General features: G+C 47.0%; 2 protein-coding genes across 4 annotated transcripts in view; one reads left to right on the top strand and one right to left on the bottom strand.

Annotated features, from left to right (window-relative positions):
• The window catches only part of CCDC146 (coiled-coil domain containing 146), a 950,534-nt gene extending 941,099 nt beyond the window's left edge, over nt 1-9,435 (top strand). For both annotated transcript variants that reach the window (XM_078679302.1, XM_078679310.1), the window contains exon 19: nt 9,004-9,435. In XM_078679302.1, coding sequence (XP_078535428.1) covers nt 9,004-9,207 — 204 coding nt within the window. In that variant the 3' untranslated portion in view covers nt 9,208-9,435. The remainder of the gene's footprint in view (nt 1-9,003) is intronic.
• GSAP (gamma-secretase activating protein) overlaps nt 7,816-20,854 on the bottom strand; it is a 725,614-nt gene continuing 712,575 nt past the window's right edge. For both annotated transcript variants that reach the window (XR_013608568.1, XM_078679324.1), the window contains one exon: nt 7,816-10,776. Coding sequence is in view for 1 of the 2 variants with exons in the window: in XM_078679324.1 (XP_078535450.1) it covers nt 10,688-10,776 (89 nt within the window). In the remaining variant the exon portion in view is untranslated. The remainder of the gene's footprint in view (nt 10,777-20,854) is intronic.

The following is a 20,854-nucleotide window of genomic DNA, read 5'->3' as shown; positions in this document are numbered from 1 at the left end:
ACTTGAACCATAGAGTCGGGGAGAAACCATGTGGCTTTTCCCTTCGTTACCCATCCCTGATCTGTCTGGACCCCTCCTTGTTCGGACCATTTCTTGATTTCATCGGGAGTAGCATGTAACTGGATATCTATGACATCTTGAGTGGGGTCCTTAACTGTCATACAGGTAGTCGGATCTGGAGGATTAACTGACATGTCTGGAGTCTGTGCTGTAAGCTTGGCTGTGCGATCTGCTAGATCATTACCTTGAGAAACAATGTCTGTAACTTTCGTATGTGCTTTGCACTTCATGATAGCAATAGATGTCGGTAAGTGTATGGCATCTAACAGAGCTTGAATAAGGAGACCATGCTGAATCTTGGTTCCATGAGAAGTCATGAAACCTCTCTCCTGCCAGAGCACTCCGAAGTCGTGTACAACTCCGAATGCGTAGCGTGAATCTGTGTAAACATTAACTTTCAGGTTCTTGGCGTGTATGCAGGCTTGGGTCAGAGCAACTAGCTCTGCTGCTTGAGCAGACAGGGTGTCAATACGATGTGTCTCTATAACTTCAGTGTCAGTAGTCACTGCATACGCGGCTACTAGTTCTCCTGTACTTGTTCTCATACATGAACCATCCACATAAAGTGTCAGGTCGGGATCTGGTAATGGAATATCCGTCAGATCTTGTCTTGGCTTAGTCATAGTGTTAACTACTTCCACACAGTCGTGTGTGGCAGGATTCGAATTAACTGACGGTAACAGTGTAGCAGGATTTAGAACGTTGCAGCGTCTGATTTCTATGTGTGGCTGGAACAGTGTCAGTTCATAACCTGTTAAACGTGCAATTGTCAAGTGCTGAGTCTGTGTTCGGTTTAAAAGAACTTCCACGGAGTGTGGAACTTGTACTGTCAAGGAATGTCCTAATACTATGGAATCACTTTGTCTGATAGCTAGTGCTGTGGCTGCAACTGACTTGAGGCACGCAGGCAGCGCCTGGGCTACTGGATCTAATGTGCTCGAAAAATAAGCACAGGGCTTGTACTGTCCTGCTTGATCTTGTGTGAGAACAGATAATGCTGTACCTTCACGTTCTGTGACGAAAAGTGTAAAAGGCTTACTGTAGTTCGGTGTAGCTAGAACTGGAGCTTGGCATAAAGCTTTCTTTAACTCATTGAAACTAAGTGTATGTTCAGATGTCCAAGGGAGGACAGTCGATACGGCTGCCTCCTGTGTCGTTAACTGTATCAGTGGCTTAGCTAGAAATGCATACTGAGGAATCCATTGTCTGCAATAAGAAGTAAGGCCGATAAAAGCACGCACCTCCTTCTGGGTCTTGGGCTGAGGAAGACTCGCTATTAACTGGATACGGTCAGGTGTCAACTGCCTACCCCTCTTGGACAGTAAGTGGCCTAAATAGATCACTTGCTGGACACAGAATTGAAGCTTCGAAGGGGACACCTTGTGCCCCATCTCGGCAAGAAAATACAAGACTGTAAGTGATGCTCGCTCGCAAGCACGTTCAGAACGGGCTGTGATCAGTAGATCATCGACATACTGGAGCAGGGCAGTGTCAGTTGGCATGTGAATATTGTCTAGTTGTCTCTTAAGTGCTTGACTATAAATACTAGGACTTTCTGTGAAACCTTGAGGAGCTCGTGTAAATTGGTAGCTCCTTCCATTTAAACAAAATCCGAAAAGGAACTGGCTGTCTGGATGAATGGGGACACTGAAAAACGCGTTCTTGAGGTCTATGACTGTAAAAAATGAGGCTTCGGAATCAATGGCTGTCAATAGGGAAGAGATATCTGGGACAACTGGGTACTGGGGAATAATACATTTATTGAGTTCTCGAAGGTCAATCACTAATCGATATACTGGGGGTGCATTTGGATCAGTACGTTTCATGACTGGAATGATCGGAGAATTACATACATTGGAGTTAGTTTCTACAACTACTCCTTGAGCGATGAGCTCGTCAATAATTTTGGATAAGGCTGTTACAGCCTCAGGTGGCAATCTGTACTGTCTGATTCGTGGTAACACTACACCTGGTTTGAGAGTCACACGATGGGGTGTGATTTGCATATAACCTACATCAGTTGGACCTTGCGCCCATAAATGCTGCGGAACATTGGACAATCTCGGATCAAAATCTCGTAATACATAGTGACCCTTGAAGTCACGTAGAAACAGTCGTATTCCCTCTGGGGAGCAGCAAATAACTGCACCTAATTCTTTCAGTGTTTTAATACCTAACAGATTTTCTGGACATGACTTCGTAAGTAACAGATCAGTAGTGCGGAACAATGGACCTACTTCTAGAGTAACTGGCTTTGATATCGCATTTACAATAGGCTTTCCTGAAAATCCAAGGGAAACATTTCTAGAGCCTGAGAGCGGAGCCCCTGGAACTTCGGCGTGACTGATGGTGGTCCTACTTGCCCCTGTATCAATCAGAAACTTTCTGTCTTTCCCTAATACTTGACTGTGAACATAGGGACCCTCTTGATCTACAGGTATCTCGATTAGAGGCAAGCCTACCTCCCTCTCTAGGCTGTTTCATGAATACTGTTGATACTCTGGATACTCAGACTGTGCATACTGGTACATCTGCTGTGTAACATGCTGTGTTGCAGCAATAGGCTGCGGTGCTGGAACTGTCTGTTGTGCATTCTGTGGCTGAGAAGTCTGTGGAACTTGTTCTTGTCTAGGCGGACGTGGTCTTTATTTAGTCTTACCGGTAGCTATGTTGTGTTTCAGAACTGCACACTCGTTTATATAGTGACCTGGCTGTTTACAATAATTGCAGGTCCCTTTAACGGGAACTGCAGGATGACTGGCTTGATTCGTACCCCTCTTCTGACTGTCTTGAGGAACAGATTGTGCAACTAGTACTTTCATTTTCGTGTCTTTCATACGTTTTCTTTCATGATCTTGCTCTTCTCTAATTCTATTCTGGTGATACTGAAGCATCTGTAACATCTGGGACGGGGTATTAGCTTGCCAGGTACTTTCGACTTTCAAAACTCGATTCTTAACTTGTGGACTTGAATTCTCGACTAGTTTAGTAACAAAGAGATGAGGGTATGACTCGCTACTTGTCTTGAGGCCACTGTTTATACTAAAGCATTTCTCAAATCTAGAATAAAAATCACTAGTGTCTTCGTCTTGTTTCTGTTTACAGGCTGAGATTGCATCCCAGTCTTCCTTTTTAGTTGCTAATAACCTCGGCAAAACTTGTATTAACAGTTCTGGTAATTCTTTACATTTCTCTCCTAGACCGGTACCTGGTACTCGTATCTTATCTTCAGCTTCTAGAACTGTCCAATCGATCTTTTTCTCTCCCACCTCCCATTCTTTTTCCTTGAGTTTTTCGTATACCCCTGCGGGCACAGGACTTTTAACATTTTAATTATATCTGGATACGTGTATTCTCCCATACGGAGCATGTCTTTTAATTCTCGGTGGAACCCTGCTGGATCTTTGTCATGACAGGGAATTAATTTCTTCATTTCTAAGAGTTCCATCTTTGTAATCGGGGTGTAAACAAATACTCTTTGCATTTCACCATCTGCTGTCCTGACTGGGTGTACTTCTCGTAACGGATTCTGTCTATCTATGTAAGAGGGTTTACTTTCTGGAGGTGAAACATGAACAAAATGCGGGTTCAGGAACGTTCTATATTTGTGGCGCTGTTCTAGAATAACACTAATTAAATCGGTACCTAGACCTTTCCATCTATACTGGAGTAACTCGTTCAGGACATCATGTAACGGACCTGGATCAGAATGTTGACCCTCATACAGAGAAATGAGGTGCTGGATCATATACATACCCACCAGTCGTTGCTCGGCTGGGGGCAGTTTCAGAAACATTTGTGCCACTATTTCGTCTGGAAAAGTGGTAGAATCAGTAGTCCAGCGGACTGCTGATCGGGCTAGTTCTTGTTCATGCATAGTACTTAACTCACTGTAACCGATTCGTGATTTCAGAATGTGATCGGTAGCTTGAAATACTTGTTCTAGAGAACCTTGCTCTGGTGCTGGATGAGGAACAGTTTTCTTGTAGTCTAGACGTGAATGTCGATCGGAAAGTCTAGTTCTACCTACATACGCTATTCTAGTGGGATTCTCGTCGTCTACCTCTTCAGTAGAAGAGTCATTTTCTTTCTCGTTTACTAGTGCTTCTTTGCGTTTCTCGTGTAACCTTATTATTTCTTTACGAATTTTCTTGTACATACTCTCTATACTACTGATGGTTCTGTGCTTACCCTCGGCTATATTATCACTCCACCTTGTCAGGATTCTCATTTCGGCCGGATCTTTAGTCGGAGAATCTTGTTCTCTTATTAAACAATTAATCAGAAACTTTAATAACATGAGCTGGATCTCAGCTTTCCTTTGAGACATGGCTTCGCCAATACTTTCTGGATCATCCCCTGTACAGATGAAACGATAAATTCTGTCTAGATCTTCTTTCATATTCGGTAGGGTGTCCAAATACCCGGTCACCCGTCTTACACGGATTGAATATATAACTGTACTATCATCACCTGCAACTGGATCATAGCGGCATTCAGTAAGGGCTCGTCGGATTTCTGCAACGGACTTATATTTGGGCGTACGCTGTAACGCACGTTCATGTAACTCGACTAACGTTACACGTTGGTGTGGCGGCGGGGTACCAGGAGGACCTCCCCCTGCGGCCCCTAAACTAGAATCGTCGACTGATACTCTTCATGCTGGCGCGGTGGGAAATTGTAATGTGGGCTGGACCGGGGGTACCGTAGCAGGTACTCCGGTGACTGGAGGAGCAGGATTTACATGATTTACAGGAACTGGTGGAACAGGATTTGCATATTCTGGGACTGTGTCGTCCAAATAGGACGAAATAAAAATATCAGCTGCGGTCGGTTTGTGACGTAGCTTAGTCGGAACTAATGGTGGCGGAAAATTACTGGATGCCTCCGGGGTTGCTTTTGGCAAGCCCTCGGCAAGAAGAGGGTACATACCCTTAATAAGGGCATTCCTCTGTCTGTCTGACTGTTCGGTTTTAACTCGTTCACCTATCTCGATTAATTCTCTTTCTTGCGCTCTTTCTAAGGATTCTCTACTTAATTCTGACTTTCTGATTTCTTTTTCGGTTCTTTTATGAGATTCTTTGCGCCATAACTCGATGGCATCTTTCTGTGACTGTCTGGCTTTCTTTTTCCATAATGCTTCTTCTACTCGCATGATGCACTCGGCATCCCACGTACCTGATACGGGCCATCTATACTTTTCTTCTAACTCTTTGGTGTACTCCACCCATAAATCTAGATATAATATGGCACTTATGCCATGCTTCTGATACATAAAATGACCTGGACTGTCCCTAGGCGGGACAGGAACTGCTGCTTCTAACAGACCTTTTCTAGTTTTCAACTGACGTAGTTTGGAAAATAAGGGCATGACTGAACTGTAATCTAGACACAATACAATACACAATGAACACGATAATTACACTACTTTCATACCACGATATTAAAAATACATGAAGAACATTTAAAATAACAGTTCGAACAGAATACTACCTGGAATACTGAAAACAGAATACATGAATCTTCTCGAGAACAGAACTGACTAGAACAGAAACTAGATGCACTGCTAAAACAGTACGAAACTTACCGGTCTCATAAAGAGACACGTCAGGACCCGCATCCACCGAAGTGGACACTTCGTTTTGGGTCTGTGTACCACCAAAACCCACGGACCAGAGTCAATTAGATTGACCCTGTCTAGATACTACCCCAGCAACGGTACTCACCGGGCAGCAAGAACGGAAGGCCTCGGACTGGACTGGACTGCTTTGACGCCGGACGGACGGACTTCGGACTTCTGTTACGGGTGGGCCTCCGGATACCTCGGACCTTGGACTCTCGGCTTGGGCTCTGGTCGGGACTCGCCGCGTTCCTCCACCGCCTCGTCTGGATGCTGGACCGCAACCTCCGTCTCCTCCGTGGGCCTGAGGGATACTTGAAGCAGAAATATCTGCACGTGCACGGTATGGTTCCGTCACGGCTGCAGAGGGTCAGGGGGCATACGTGGCTTCACCGGCGCGTGGGGAAAGGGCAAGTCCCTATTCGGGCGCCATTATGTGGTATATAAATAAATAATACCGGATCTAGGTTTGACTGGACATAGCAATAACAGATAGCTCAATAAATAAGAGTCAAGATTCGAGGTAGTAGGAGTTTGCAGGTTTAATACAGCATAAAGGACAGGAACAGGACAACCTGCACGGGAACAGGATGGCAGGGCCCTGCAGGGGGGACAGGGAATGAGCACGCCAACTTTAATAACAATGTACAACATATATATACTAAAACAATTGCATTACAGTGAATACAGTAGGCGGAGCAGTGGGTGTGGTCAATAGCAGTCGCGAAAGATAAGGGTGAAAGTGGGTGTAACAAGAGGCGTATACATGGACATGTGATGTAAACGTAACAGAATATGTCATAAATGGGGCGGAAACATGGAGGGGGCTACCTAAGGAGCCGGGACCTCTAACCTAATGGTGCGCGCAAACTGACAATGACGTGTTACTAGGAGAAGCTGGGGGCTATGAACTCTGCGCTAGGAGTAAAGACTGAAGTCTGGAGAGTCAGGGCGACATGTACCTAAACCCTATCTAGTATCTAATGTTTAGAGGACATGTTGATATAAACTAAGAGTCAGGAGGGGAGAGGCTAACAGACTCTAAGACTGGAGCATGCATTATTCTACATGTAGTGCGTGTTGAGGAATATTAAATGACCATTAATACAGTATTTCTCTTACATGGAGACGTAAAGGCTAGACAATGACGGAAACTATTGATGCGATTCAGTAGCTTAGGAATGCAGAGAAGGAGGGCTGGACTGATAACTAGAATCATAACATACTCTTGGCAGACTCGTAGGCAGAGCCAGGGCGAGCCGGGCACTGCGAGGCAGGAAGTAAGTGAAGGGTCGAGGATACAGGTGGGGGCTGTATCGCTCCTCAGCGAGGGTTCAGGAGACAGGAGCTGAATCTGGTGTCCGGCCCTTTTGAGGCCTAGAAACGGGGACTTTACAATGAAATAACGTGCACACTGAGAAACGTGGCAACGTAACTTTACATAGGCCTGATATTCGTAGTATTCACGAGAACTGGGAACTGGCATACTAGAGATGGACACAACTGTAATTGCGTCTCTAATCAAACATGAGGAATACATATGCATATTAATCATGCACACATAACATAAGATGGGGGACACGTAGGGACACAGAACATGGCAAAATTTACTTTTCCACAAGGCCATGGGCGCGAGCGGAGAGACAGTGAAACATGCCTCAACCGTCTGCCATCTTGGACAGTCCCTGCAAGTAAATATTTAAAATGATAGTCTGCATCGATTCAGATAGTTAATTTGCAAACACAACACGTTTTTAAAGTTTTACTACTGTAGACCACAGGCCTGGCTTCAGAAAAGTTGCAAATGGTACTTGAGCGATGCTAAACGTCTGTGCCACATTAATTGTATTACAGAAATCCAGATATGCCACATTCAGTTTTATAATCACTTACTTCAAATATCACGTACTGTGCCCTCATGCACAGAATAAAAGTGCAGGTATACAACATTATATCGTATGGCGAGATACGCCCAACAGCATTTTTGTCAAATATATGGTTTGAATGTAACAGTCACATAAAAGTAATCATTAATGTAAGAGTTCAACACAACATTTAAAATCTAGTTATTGTAAAGAAGTGGGCCATGTAACAAAAAATGAAAACGAAAATAACAGTTCTTGGACAAAACATTACAAATACATGTTTTATTTCATTGTTATAAAAATAGTTAGAAGTTATTAGTTCTAAACATTTACAAACCATATATAAATATATATTCAAATATACACTATAATTTGAAACATTGTTATAATCGGTACATATACTTGAATTTTCTATATGGAAAACCGGTTTCCATCTATTGTACAATTATGTAAACCTTTTGATGAGCAGGGAGCAACTTTGAAGTGAAATATTCAATCTAAATCTTTACACCACTTCTGAAAGAATGTAATTTGACAGTAATGCTGATAAACATGCTAACACCTTTCAGCTCTTAAGTTTAAATGCTGAACACTTTTCGTTGTTCACAGACAAACAATTTTAACTTCTAATGCTACAAAGATGCATTTCTATAAAGGGTCTTGTCTAGTACAAAGCTTGGTCACATCTATTAAAGTCAACGCTATACAAATGTTCCTTCTAATTGCTAATGTTTAGTTTATGAAATGTGATGCATTGATAATGACTTATGCATGAGTAATCCTTACATAGTTTTCTACTTCTCGTTTATTTTGTGATCGTTTATGGCTATTAGTGGACAGATGAATGTTAAACAGCATCAGCTTTCCTGGAGAAGGGTGGTCACCGCTACCTCTAGTGAACTTCATTATAAACTAGAAAATGGTTTATGGTGTCCTTTAAGGCTAGGATTCGCAATCTGAAAAGGTTCATTATTATGCTCGTTGGAAAAGGGGAGATAAATTAAACACCTAGTGGATGGCCGAACTTGGAATCCACCAAGGGATGCTTTCTAATCATAAAGTATTTACCATCCTTAGGGCCGAACTTGGAATCCACCAAGGGATGCTTTCTAATCATAAAGTATGTGCCATCCTTTCCTTATGGGACAACATGTACCGCTGTTGTGCTCTGAGCGGGACAGTGCCTGCCCAGACAGGGCATATCTTCAAACATGGTATCCAGAAGCCTAAATGATCCTTTCTCAGTTTAGCATATAAAACTAGATCAGAGAATCTGGTGATGGTAAAGTGACCCCACTGAATCATATTTCTTATTGATTACAAACACAATGATGAACGTCGAAACTGATCCCTCAATAGGGAAAGGAATAGGAGGGTGAAAAGGTGGAGTGCTTATATCTGCTGTGCTGTCCTGAAATGTTCGCAGTCTAGTTGTGACATACATTTGTTGTTTTGCAGATTAATTTTGAAGAAGAACAACATCTATTGCCAAGTGGGGTATATACCACAGCTGACCAAAGGCCAAATGCATACATCCCGGACGATGCCACCGGTCTGCCTCTGCCACGTCCATATGGTGGACTAGCCCCTTTCAAACCGAGCGAACCAGGCTCAAATATAAGGCACATAAGAAAACCAGTCATAAAGCCAATTGAAATCTAAACAGTGTCTGACCCTTAAATCGAGCATGTTTTTGTTATAATTGTAACATTTATTATTGTACAGATTTCAGAACCCGCAATTAGTATGTCAAGTTACTGTATTTACCATAAACATGTATGCTACTATGAAAAGCTTGGGTGCATATACATGCTCGAGGACTGATTTCAGGAATGATGTAAAAAGCATATAAACTGTGTAAAGGACAAATAAACGCTCTTTTGAGATGGAGACTATATTAGTTCAATAAAATGTACTTTTCAACATTTTCGTATGCTAGTAAAACAGAGTATTAATATTTTCTGCTTTTTACCTCCTGCAAATATACATATATAAATATATAAATATATATATTTATATAATTGTTTAGAGATCTCGTGGGTGAACTGCTTGCGTTTTAATACCAAACGACCAAATTTATTTTACAGCACAGATTCAGAGTGAAGGATGCCAAAATATTGTAGTGTGAACCCAGACCATTAGGGGAAAAAACTATTTGCATACTAGGTAAATATTTATTCCCTGTGCAACAGAAATCCAAGAAGTAAAATCCCTTTAAAAAGGTAACTGAGCATGTTTATTCTTTGCCCATATCAATCATTAATAGGAATAAAATATTTTATAATATACCTCCATAGTTATTGCTCCTTTATCACCCGAGACAGAATTTAAAAAGCACCATTCTTGCTTTTACCGAGGCATAAAATGTCTACGCTCCCTTGAGTTGTCCTTTCACTACCAATGGGAATAGATAAAGTCTATCCGGCGAAAGCCATTTCATTTATTAGAACTGCTTAAATTGCAATTTCCTAATTTTCATTTTGTGGAGTAAACAGGAACTGCAGCTGTCCTCACCTACCAACACTGATAGATAGACCACTCACATTCTGAAGCATCGTGAAACTTACTACAAAGTGTTTGTTTCTACCAGTAAGGTGGAAAAAACCCAGTAGAAAGAAATCCTGACAATTAAGGGACAGAGATGCAAAACATTTGATGAACTAGATATTCTCTTAATGGGGGTACCTAAAACCACCAATACTTAACTGTTCATAAATATCGAATTTACATTTTTTTCCCTATTAAACGGCATATGTAGTCCAATTTTGACCAATTGAAGCACATTTGAAAAATCAGATAGACAATTTTTCTGACAACACAATGCAAATGAAAGTTAACACCTAAAACAAGGAAGTATGTTTTCAGATACTGAATTTCTGCTGAATGATTAGACACGTGGTCAGAATACCAGGGATTACACATGTAAACAAATAGTCCTGGTCGCACCAAGTCACATAATGCTCTACAATAATAATGCTTTCTTCATGTACATGACTATTCTTTTTTCAGAGTAGAAAAAGTAGGGAAAAAATTACCCTTATACAAGTTTGCTTTAACTTCACACATTTTAAATACTGTCTTTTGAGTCCGACTGGAGACCCATCTGAACTGCTAACCTATTTTGAATAGCAATGGAGACGTTTCATAGACTCAGTGTCATTCTGGTTCGTTTAAGCCCCATTTCCTCCACAAACTTTGAATCCACCGTGTCCTCTTCAAAGGGATTTACAGCTAGAAAAAAAATCATAATAAATTAACAGAATTCTGTGATAAATGTTGATAAGTGTTCTCAGTTCAAGCAGTACTACTATATACACAATATTTGTAGGCATACACATATAAATAACAATTATTTGACTGTTTGCTATTAACTTATGATTATGCTCCAGCATAGTTAATAGGGTTGTGCAAAGTTTTTTCTTCCCTTAAAGTTTTGCATACATCTGGATGTTCGTCCTTTGGCATGGTTGCAAAAATGCACAAAAATCACGTGTTTTCTTTGCATAACACGATCACCCTATCAGAAGCCAAAAACGACCCACGAAAATATGATTCTCCAACCAAGCGATCAATTTCCCAGCCTTATCTCCGTGTTCATATATTCTGCTTTGTGTGTCGGCATGCTGCACTCTCGCCCTATCATGCGCCAATTGCTTATATTCATCTCTGAGGAGACCGAGGCGATGTGTCGTCCCCGGGTCCTCAGCGATGGAGGCCTCCCTCTCCAGGACCAGCAGCTCCTCCTCAATTCTATCGACTTACGCCCGACTCTTCTTTTTCTGCCCGGAGATTAGGGAGAGCGCCTCCCCCCTGACAACAGTTTTGTAGGCCTCCCAGAGGGAGCAGCCAGAAGCGACCGTCCCGGCGTTCTCCCGGAAGTAGCTATCCGCGACTCGCACTATTTCCTTTTTAGTTGTGGGGTCTTTCAGCCGCCACGCGCTAATCGGGGCAATCCTGGCCACATTACTCTGACCGACATTCAATCGCAACCAGATCGGTGAATGATCAGATACCCCCCTAGCCAGGTGACCCACCTCCTGAACAAACGCCGCCTGTGGGGTTTGCACGAACACGTGGTCTATCCTAGAGGAAGAGCGATGCGCAGCAGACACATGTGTATATTCCAGGTCCCTGGGGTGTCGAAGTCTCCACCCATCAACCATACCAGCTGCAGAGGCAAAATCAGACAGCCATCTATGAGAGGGCAGCAGCACACAGGAGGGGGATCTGTCCAATTCGCCATCCATTACTGCATTGAAGTCCCCCCCCATCACCATAATACCAATAGGCAGCGACAAAAACACCCTAGTCAAGTCACTAAAGGTGTCCGTCTGCAATGTTGGGGGAACATAAATTGAAAGGAACGTGACAGTCCTACCCTCCCAGAGCCCCGAGATTCCCACATAGCGGCCACGGTTATCGGACCAGGTAGCTTGGATGGTGAGCGGGAAGGAGTTCTTAACTAAGATCCCCACCCCTCTAGAGCCGGAGGTAAAGCCGGCGTGGGCCATCTATTTATACCCTCCCCGGTGTAGTGCCATACATCGCTTCCCCATGAGATGGGTCTCCTGCAGCAAAACCACATCTGGCGATCGCCGTCTAATAAGCGGCCCCACCATTGCGCGCTTAATCTTATCTCCCAGACCATTCACATTCCAGCTGAGGACAGATACACCCATGCCCAACCCAGTGGAAGCCATATTCATCCCCGAAAATTCTGAAGCAGTCTGTGACACCCATAGCAAGACAATGGTCATAAACACAACAAAAACAATCAAACAATAACGCCCCAAACCCGACTTGCCAACCCCCAACCCTGCACCCGTGCATGCAACTCGTGCACATCCCCAACTCGCAGTGTGCCTGTCTCCCCAGGACTATGATCTAAACGTAGAAAACGGAGGAGGACCTTACACCAGGCCGCCGACCTCCACAACCCCCACCCGCACTCGCGTACAAACCCTATCAAAATATTTTCCCAAAAGGAAAAACCCCCAAAAAAGGCTAAAGATCAATAGGGGAAAAAAAAAAGATCGCCCGATCAAAGCCCCCACCCCCACCCCCAATAGAGTCAAGTCGACCAGTTCAGAGATAAAGTAATTTGTCCTCGTGGTCCACCTGGGAGTCTCTCTCCGGGTCCGACACCTGAGTTCTGTCCAGCCAGTCCGCAGCAGCCTCAGGATGATCAAAGAACCAAGATTTTCCGTTGCGCTCTATCTGTAGGCGGGCTGGGAACAGCATAGAGTACTTAATTTCGGAGGCCCGCAGCCGGCGCTTGATAGCCAAAAAACCCTGCCTTTGTTTTTGGACCGCTTGGGTAAAGTCAGGGAAAAAGAGCAAGGAGGCATTCTCGAATGCCAGAGGACCGGATGATCTAGCAGCCTGTAAGATGGCGTCCCGATCCCAAAAGTTCAGTATTCGTGCAATCATGGGGCGGGGGAGCGCCCCCTCCTTCGGCGCGACCACCGGAAACTCTGTGGGCTCGTTCCACAGTGAAAAAGTTACTGAGACCCTTTGGTTTCAGGTGTTTCAGAATAAGGTCCTCCACAAACAGATCCGGGGCCTGCCCCTCCAACCTTTCCGGTACACCCAGGATACGGACGTTGTTGTGCCTCGCTCGCCCCTCATACTCGTCCAGCTTACGGTCAAATTGGGCCCTAAACGCCTTCAGGTCCCTCACCTCTCGCTGGAGTTCGGACACATCATCCGTGAGGCTCGATGTTTTGACCTCCAGTGACTTGACCTTCTCCGTAGTTTTGGTGAGGTCTGCACGGATGAGGCCCACCTCGATGGTCACCGTGTCTAATTTGGAGTCCATCCTGCCGAGAGAAGACTGAATCCCGGTGATCGCTGCCATTAAATCTTTCAATCGTCGGGTCCTCTCCGGAGGGGTCACCCTCCTGGCTGCTCACCTGTGCGCGCTTCTCGTCCCCCGGGGAACCTTTGGAGAAACTGTACTTTTCCAATTTATGGGACTGCACTAGTCTGGTAGTCCGCAATGTTTTCGGCAGTGGCTTTTCAGGATCCCCTCTCGCCGCCATTCTCAGTCTCCGTACGGGCACCACCTTCGCTGAACAGAGCCGAGTCAATTCTGCCACAAAGTCAATCAAAAGCCAGCTGATCGCTGGTGCTCCTGTCCAGACAGGGCAGCCCCGTGTGAACCAGTCTGAGAGGGGGCCCCGGGGTCCCGCGGACGTGATTCGACTTCCGAGGATCGGGTGTCCCTGAGCACTTCCGGGCCCACTCGCCGTTGTTGTCGAACTCCAGAGCGGGCAGTGCCACACGCAAGGTCCAGGGGGCGTATCCCAAAGGCCCAAATTTCCCAGACAACGGTATTAGGTCACCGGAGCGTCCAAATCTTCCAAAATTTCACCTGGTGGCTCAGGTGCTGGTCCCCCACCTGGTGGCGGTGGCGGGGGTCAGGATAATGTGCCGGATGGCAAGTCAGGATGGAGTGGTCGGCGGAGCCGATGCTCAAGCGGCCATCTTGGTCGCTGGCGCAGCTCCTCCCCCTCATGCAGAACCATTTTAATCTCAAAACAAGGATATATGTGGCACAAATTATCAATAAAGTCACAATTTTTTCAAAGATGCTCAAAGCAAAATCTTTGCAAACTTAGCATCTTTTCCACAGACATTGGCAAAGACTTCTGAAGTAACCCTTAGATTTAGTTATATTCAATAGATTCACACAACCTGAGTATACACTCTGTTAGGAAAGTCACATTTACAACACTTCCTCTTCTCAGGTGCCTGGACCTGGATATTTTTTTTCTCCAGCAATTAAATCACTGACACTAGGTGGTGCTCTCTTGTGTCACGCAGTGTCACCAAAGTGATTTAGTAGTTCCCTAGGAGTTGCATGCTAATGATCTCAGTTCTATCGGCTGTTCTAAGCCCCCACAGAGGCTTAGAATTTGATGGATAGACCCTAAAGGTAACAATTAAAAATAACAATGAAGTACAGCACAATCTCAAGAGGGGGAGGCAGAATGGCAACAAGGAATTCACAGGAGCTGTTGTATCAATCAGATAAAATGTTATTGCTGGTAAGTTATTTTTCGTCCTAATGGATGCATGCTCCTGCATATTCCTTACATGATCCACCCCATGTACCTTTAAAGCAGAAGCACTGAGGATTCAACTAATGTGAGCTACAGAAATAAGAACTGGTAGATCGCTGCCAAACAGAGACTGATCTCCATCATCAGCTTTAACACAGCGATGCTTTGAAAATTAATACACAGGGGCCTAGGTAGCGTCTATACAAACTGTTTGAATTGGAACCAATTGCAGAAGGGCTCAAGTAGCTCTCTTACCTCTCACTTAATGGGCAATAGGCAAAATCCCCTTCGGGTACACATCTCCCTCACAGCTTATAGCAATGTTTCCCAGTCAACGAAAGTCACTTGGAAATGGTATATTTTGTAGACCGTCTCAGTCCACTTAGCCAGGCTTGTAAACATGCCCCTTTCCTCTGCAGCTCCATGCTAGATTGTTTTCTCGAACGAGGGGTGAGTATAGAGTAAGTAGAGAAATAGAGACGTCCATGCATGTAAAATAAGGATGACTATAAATTGCAACGGCCACAGGAGTCCGGGGAGGAGGGAGGGCACATGTGAATCTACAGCACTTCATGCCAAGAGGCTTACAGGGTAAGTAACACAATCCGTTCGGGCTCGTGTGGCTGTAGATACATATGCTTTGCATAGACTGTAAAGCAAAGCCCCCTAAAGGCGGTGGATAAACTGTGGGTGTTGCATAGTTTGAAAGAGTGTTTTAGCACTGCCTGTCATGCATTAGCTTGTTGGCGTGCTAAAACATCCACACAATAATGTTTAGTGAAGATGTGGTGTAGACCATGTAGCTGCTTTGCAAATATCTGCTAGTGGGATGCTACCTAGAAAAGCCATTGAAGCCCTTATCTCATATGTAGAATGTGCTCTAGCATGTCTGAATGCATTTTACTATCCAGCGGTAAGCACAAGTTACTACTTGTGTAACGATATATCTGTAAGAGACATTAGTTAGTGATAGATTCCTTACCATAGAATATCCCCAGGCGTCAGACTGGATCCGCAAAGTTTTTTGTCATCAGTACCCCTGCTCATCGGTAGGTGGCGTCGTGCGGGTCCTCGTCCATCGATGACGTCACGGAGACTACTCAGGCGCCAACCATGCACGTTGACGTCAGTTCTGTACACTACTTTCCGCACCAGGAATGCAGAGCCATGCAAGAAACTGACTACTGGTGTCATGAAACTAGGGCCCTGAAAGGGATGACCTTAACCCTAGAAATCAGTTCACAGAACTGGGAGGATGGGTGGGGCGGTAAGAAATATATCACTAACTAATGTCTCTTACAGATATATTGTTACACAAGTAGTAACTTGTGCAGCTGAAAGAGACACGTTAGTGATAGATTCCTTACCTTAGAATAGATACCCAGCAATACCAACCCTGGTCTGCGAACAATATTACACCAGAAAGTCACGGAGAACAGAACGGCCAAAGAAGCCATCTCTCCGGTCTTGACTGTCAAGGCAGTAATGCTTGGTAAACGTGTGCAGTGACGCCCACGTAGCTGCCTGACAAATGTCTGCAAAGGAACGCCGCCTCCCAAGGCAGTAGTGGCTGCCATTGCCCTCGTAGAATGGGCAGGCAGTCCCACAGGAGACTCCTTCTTATCCAACGAATAACGTGTTTTGATGCACAGAACGACCCACCGAGAGATGGTCTGTGTGTGCATGGCCCGACCTTTTTTGACGCCCACGTAGCCACGTAACTGTTGTGTGCACTTCAGATAGAACGAGAGCTTACGTTTCGAATCCAGACGGTGGAGACTCTCTTCCTCTTTCGAAGGATGCGGAAAGAAGGTGGGCAAAGTGATGGTCTACCCGATGTGGAAGGGTGTGACAACCTTCGTCAAGAAAGAAGGACAGGTCCTCAAAACCACCTTGTCCGGATGAACAGAAAGGAAAGGAGGTTTAGAAGAAAGAGCCTGGAGCTCACTCACTCTTCTGGCAGAGGTGTTAGTACCAGGAAAGCTGTCTTTAGAGTGAGAAGACGTAATGGACAGTTATGAAGGGGCTCAAAGGGAGCGCACATCAGATAGGTCAAGACAAGATTTAAGTCCCATAGGAGGCATTATGAAAGGCACGGGAGGAAACGTGTGTGTAATGCCTTTTAGGAGACGGTTAACAACCAGGGACTTAAAAAACAGAAGGCTGATCTGGAATCCGTAGAAAGGTGGAGATGGACGAAAGATAACCTTTGATAGTGCCCAGAGCAGAGCCCTGCTGGGCCAACGATAGAAGGAACAGAAGGACCTCAGAAAGAGGGGAAGAAAGGGGATCCACAGCCTTTGCTGTGCACCATGCCGCAAACTTGTTCCACCTGCAGGCATATACCATCTTAGTGGAGGGACGCCTGGCTGCCAAAATGAAATCACAGACTTCAGGAGGAAGATCGAAAGCTGTCAACTGTCGCCACTCAATCTCCACGCATGAAGGTGGAGGGAGGAGGACCGTCCCCTGCTGCGGCAACAGGAGATCCTCCCGAAGAGGCAGTGGGATCGGAAGATCGAGCGCCATGCTGAGTAGCTCGGGATACCAGTATCTTAGTGCACAATCGGGAGCCACAAGGATGACTTGGGCCCGGTCACGCCGAATCTTCTTCAGCACTCTGGGCAGAAGTGGTACGAAAAGCGTCGCCGAGCGAGTGCCGCGCAGAACTGATGACATTGCGCGTTCTCTTCGGTGGCGAATAGATCTAACCAAGGCTCTCCCCACTGCAGAAAGAGACCTTGCGCAACGTCAAAGTTCAGACGCCATTCATGATCCATCAAGCACTTGCGGCTGAGTTTGTCAGACCTGGCGTTCAGAGAACCTGCCAAGTGTTGAACCACCAAGGTAATGCATTGATGTTCCAGCCATGTGCAGAGGCGAAGAGCCTCCTGACATAGGGTCCACGAACCCACCCCGCCATGTTTGTTGCAATACCACTTGGCAGCGGTGTTGTCAGTTAACACCTACACTACACTTCTCCGAACAGAGGGAAGGAATGCCTTAAGTGCACGTCGTATCGCCCGAAGCTCCAAAAGATTGATATAGAACTGGGACTCCGCCGGAGACCAGAGGCCTCTGATCTCCGCCTCTTCCAAGTGGACGCCCCATCCCAGGAGGGATGCATCCGTCACCACTGTGTGCTCCGGTTGTTGAAGGGAGAGAGATCTGCCATTGACCCAATTGCGATTCGTGAGCCACCATTGCAATTGTTGTGCAGAGCCCTCCGAGATCTGGACATGATCGGACAGGTTGCCCTGATCCTGTGCCCACTGGAACTTCAGGTCCCACTGCAGAGCCCGCATATGCCATCTGGCATGTTGCACTAGCAGACGGCAGGAGGCCATGAGGCCCAGGATCTGGAGGGTCTCCTGACTGAAACCCAGGATAGAGGCTGAAAGATTGGAATCATAGCCCGAATATCCCGGACTCGCTGCTCGGGAAGATAAACCCGAAACCATGTCGAATGCAGAACCACTCCGATGAAGGGGAGCTTCTGAGAGGGACTCAAGGTGCGACTTCAGCATGTTGATGGAGAACCCCAGCAAATGCAGGAGGTCGGCTGTAGTCTGGAGGTGGGAGACTACTGCCTGGGGCGAGCCCCCCTTCAACAACCAGTCGTCGAGATAGGGGAAGACCAACTCCTGATCTGCGCAGATGAGATGCGACCACCGCAATCACTTTCGTGAACACCCGAGTGGCACTGGTATGGCCGAAGGGGAGAAAGGCAAACTGAAAATGCTCCTGGCCTACCGTGAACCGCAGGTAACACTGGTGGGCTGGCAGGACAGGGATATGAAAATATGCGTCCTGCAAGTCCAACTCTACCATCCAGTCTCCAGGGTCAAGGGCAGCCAAGACCTGACCCAGAGTCAACATCTTGGACTTCTCCTTCCGGAGGAAGAAATAGACGTTCCTGAGGTCCAAGATGGGGTGCAGGCCCCCTTTCCCCTTTTTTGGGACCAGAAAGTAGTGGGAATAACAACCACATCCTACTTCTGGCCCAGGAATTCACTTGATGTCCCCTTGGCCAAGAGGGCTGTGACTTCCTGTTGGAGAAGCGCAAAGTGATCCCCCGACATGCGGTGGAACTGAGGTGGCATGGCTGGGTGGGCAGCCTCAAAGGGGAGGGTATATAGCCCCTTCGGACGATTTGCAGCACCCACCTATCCGCAGTGACAGAACGCCAGCGGGGGAGGTGATGTTGAATCCTGCCACCCACCGGCGTGCACCCCAAAGCTCGGACTAGGAAGGCTTTGAGGCGGATGCTGCCGGAGCGGAGGTGGACTGACCCACACGTTGGCCCCCTCTGCCGCCACGGCGGCCACCATGCCCGCAGCCACGCTGAGGTTGGTTCTGCGCAGGCTTCTGGCTGATTGAATGTGTAGGGGCGGCCCTTGTCTGACCACAAAAGAAACTAAAGGTAGACGAGGCCAGGCGTGTGGTGGAGAGACCCAAGGACTTGGCCGTGGCCAAAGAGTCCTTAAAATGCTCCAGCCAAACAGGCAAGTACCATCAAAAGGCATGTCCATGAGGGAACTCTGGACATCCCCTGAAAACCCCGTCGACCGCAGCCAGGCGTGGCGACATAGGGCCACTGTTGTGGAGATCGCCCTACCCAAAGAGTCCGCGGTATCCAGCTCACACCGGATGGCGAACTTCACGGTGTCCTTCCCCTCCGCAACAGCTTGGGAAAGTACAGCCCAAACCTCCTCCAGGCACTGGGGCAGTGTCTGCGCCACCGTGTCCCACATAGTGTGTGAGTAGCAGCCCAAGAGGCATGCGGTGTTGACTGACCGCAGCCCCAAGCTGGCAGAGGAAAAAAAATTCTTGTCAAACTGCTCCAGCTTCTTTGATTCCTTATCCGGCGTGCGGTAGGGAATGCGCTTTGGGAAGAGGAGGCCTGGATGACCATGCTCTCCGGAGTCGGATGGTTCGTTAAAATGGCAGAGTCACCCGGTGCCAGGCGATGACGCCTGGCCACGTTCTTATCCACAGGAACTCCTGTGGCTGGTCTAGACCAGGTGCCCATCAAAACATCCGTCAAAGCCTCATTGAACAGAAGCAAAGGTTCCATAGAACTTGCCGCCGGCTGCAGTATTTCAGTGAGGAGGTTTTTTTTTAGAGTGACAGTAGGCAGATCAAGGTCAAGGGCCTCAGCTGCTCTACGGAGCACCACAATATATGTGGCACCCTCCTCTATGACAGCAGGAGGAGACAGAAAACCAGGCTTAGAGGAGAGGTCAAGGCCACCGGCATCCTCTGATTCCTCTGCTCACTCCTGTTCAGACTCGCAGAGGGTCCTCAGACCCCTCCTAGTCGTCCCCCTCCTCCACAGCCCGAGGGACCAGCTGCTGCGGTGGGGGAGGGACAGGGGAATACAAATGGTCCAATGTCACCAAGAATGGCGCCGATCCGGCTCCATGTCCCAATTAGGGTCCCAAGCTGGAGCAAAATTGTCCGGAAACCCGGGCAAAGGTGGAGGTGAAACGAACGGGACTCATTGCGGGGCCAGGAATGGAGACGTGGGGGGCGCCGGGGCCAGAGGCACCGGCGGATGACTTTGCGGCGCCGGGAACGGAGCCGCCAGCGGCAAGCAAGGGCCCTCAACTGGGACTGCGGGGCCCGAAGGCGCGCCGGCGGGAGCCCGAGGCCTAAAAAGGCAGTCCATGGTCAGCAAGAAATTCTTGCACCTGGGCCGGAGTCGCCGACGGACCCGGATAAGGTGGGTAGGCCGCGGGCCGCGGGGGAAGAACCCCTGGCCCCCTCATCCGTGTCCGAAGACCAATGGTGGGAATTTGGAGAGCGTAAACGCTTCTTCAACTTTTTTTGTGACGACTCTTACCCAATTCTGAGGGTGAAGACTTCGACCCGGAGGAGCGATGATGATGGCTCCGCGGTCGGTCCCTCGAGCGACCCCTGGACCTCAAACGGCGCGGAGATGACTGCCGGGCCTCCAGCAGCTTTCGGGACCGCTCCCGCAAAGCCGTCAGAGCCATGGCCAGACAGTCGGAATATGACCGGGAGTCATGGTCGCGCTCCAGACAGTAGAGACAGACGCCATGGGGGTCGGCCACAGACATCGTACGGCGACAGAACCCTGCAGGATTTAAACCCAGGCATCCCTACGCAGCACCAGGAGTCAAGACTCAAATGAAGTAGAGACAAAAGTCTCAAAAAAGTTAGTCAAAAAGGGACTAGGGTACATGCTCTAACCGGATCTGCGCTTGCTGGCGCGGAAAAAG

Source organism: Lissotriton helveticus, chromosome 1_1 (assembly GCF_964261635.1).
Source record: "Lissotriton helveticus chromosome 1_1, aLisHel1.1, whole genome shotgun sequence".
Classification (NCBI taxonomy): Eukaryota; Metazoa; Chordata; class Amphibia; order Caudata; family Salamandridae; genus Lissotriton; species Lissotriton helveticus.
This window is presented reverse-complemented; position numbering and strand designations above follow the sequence as displayed.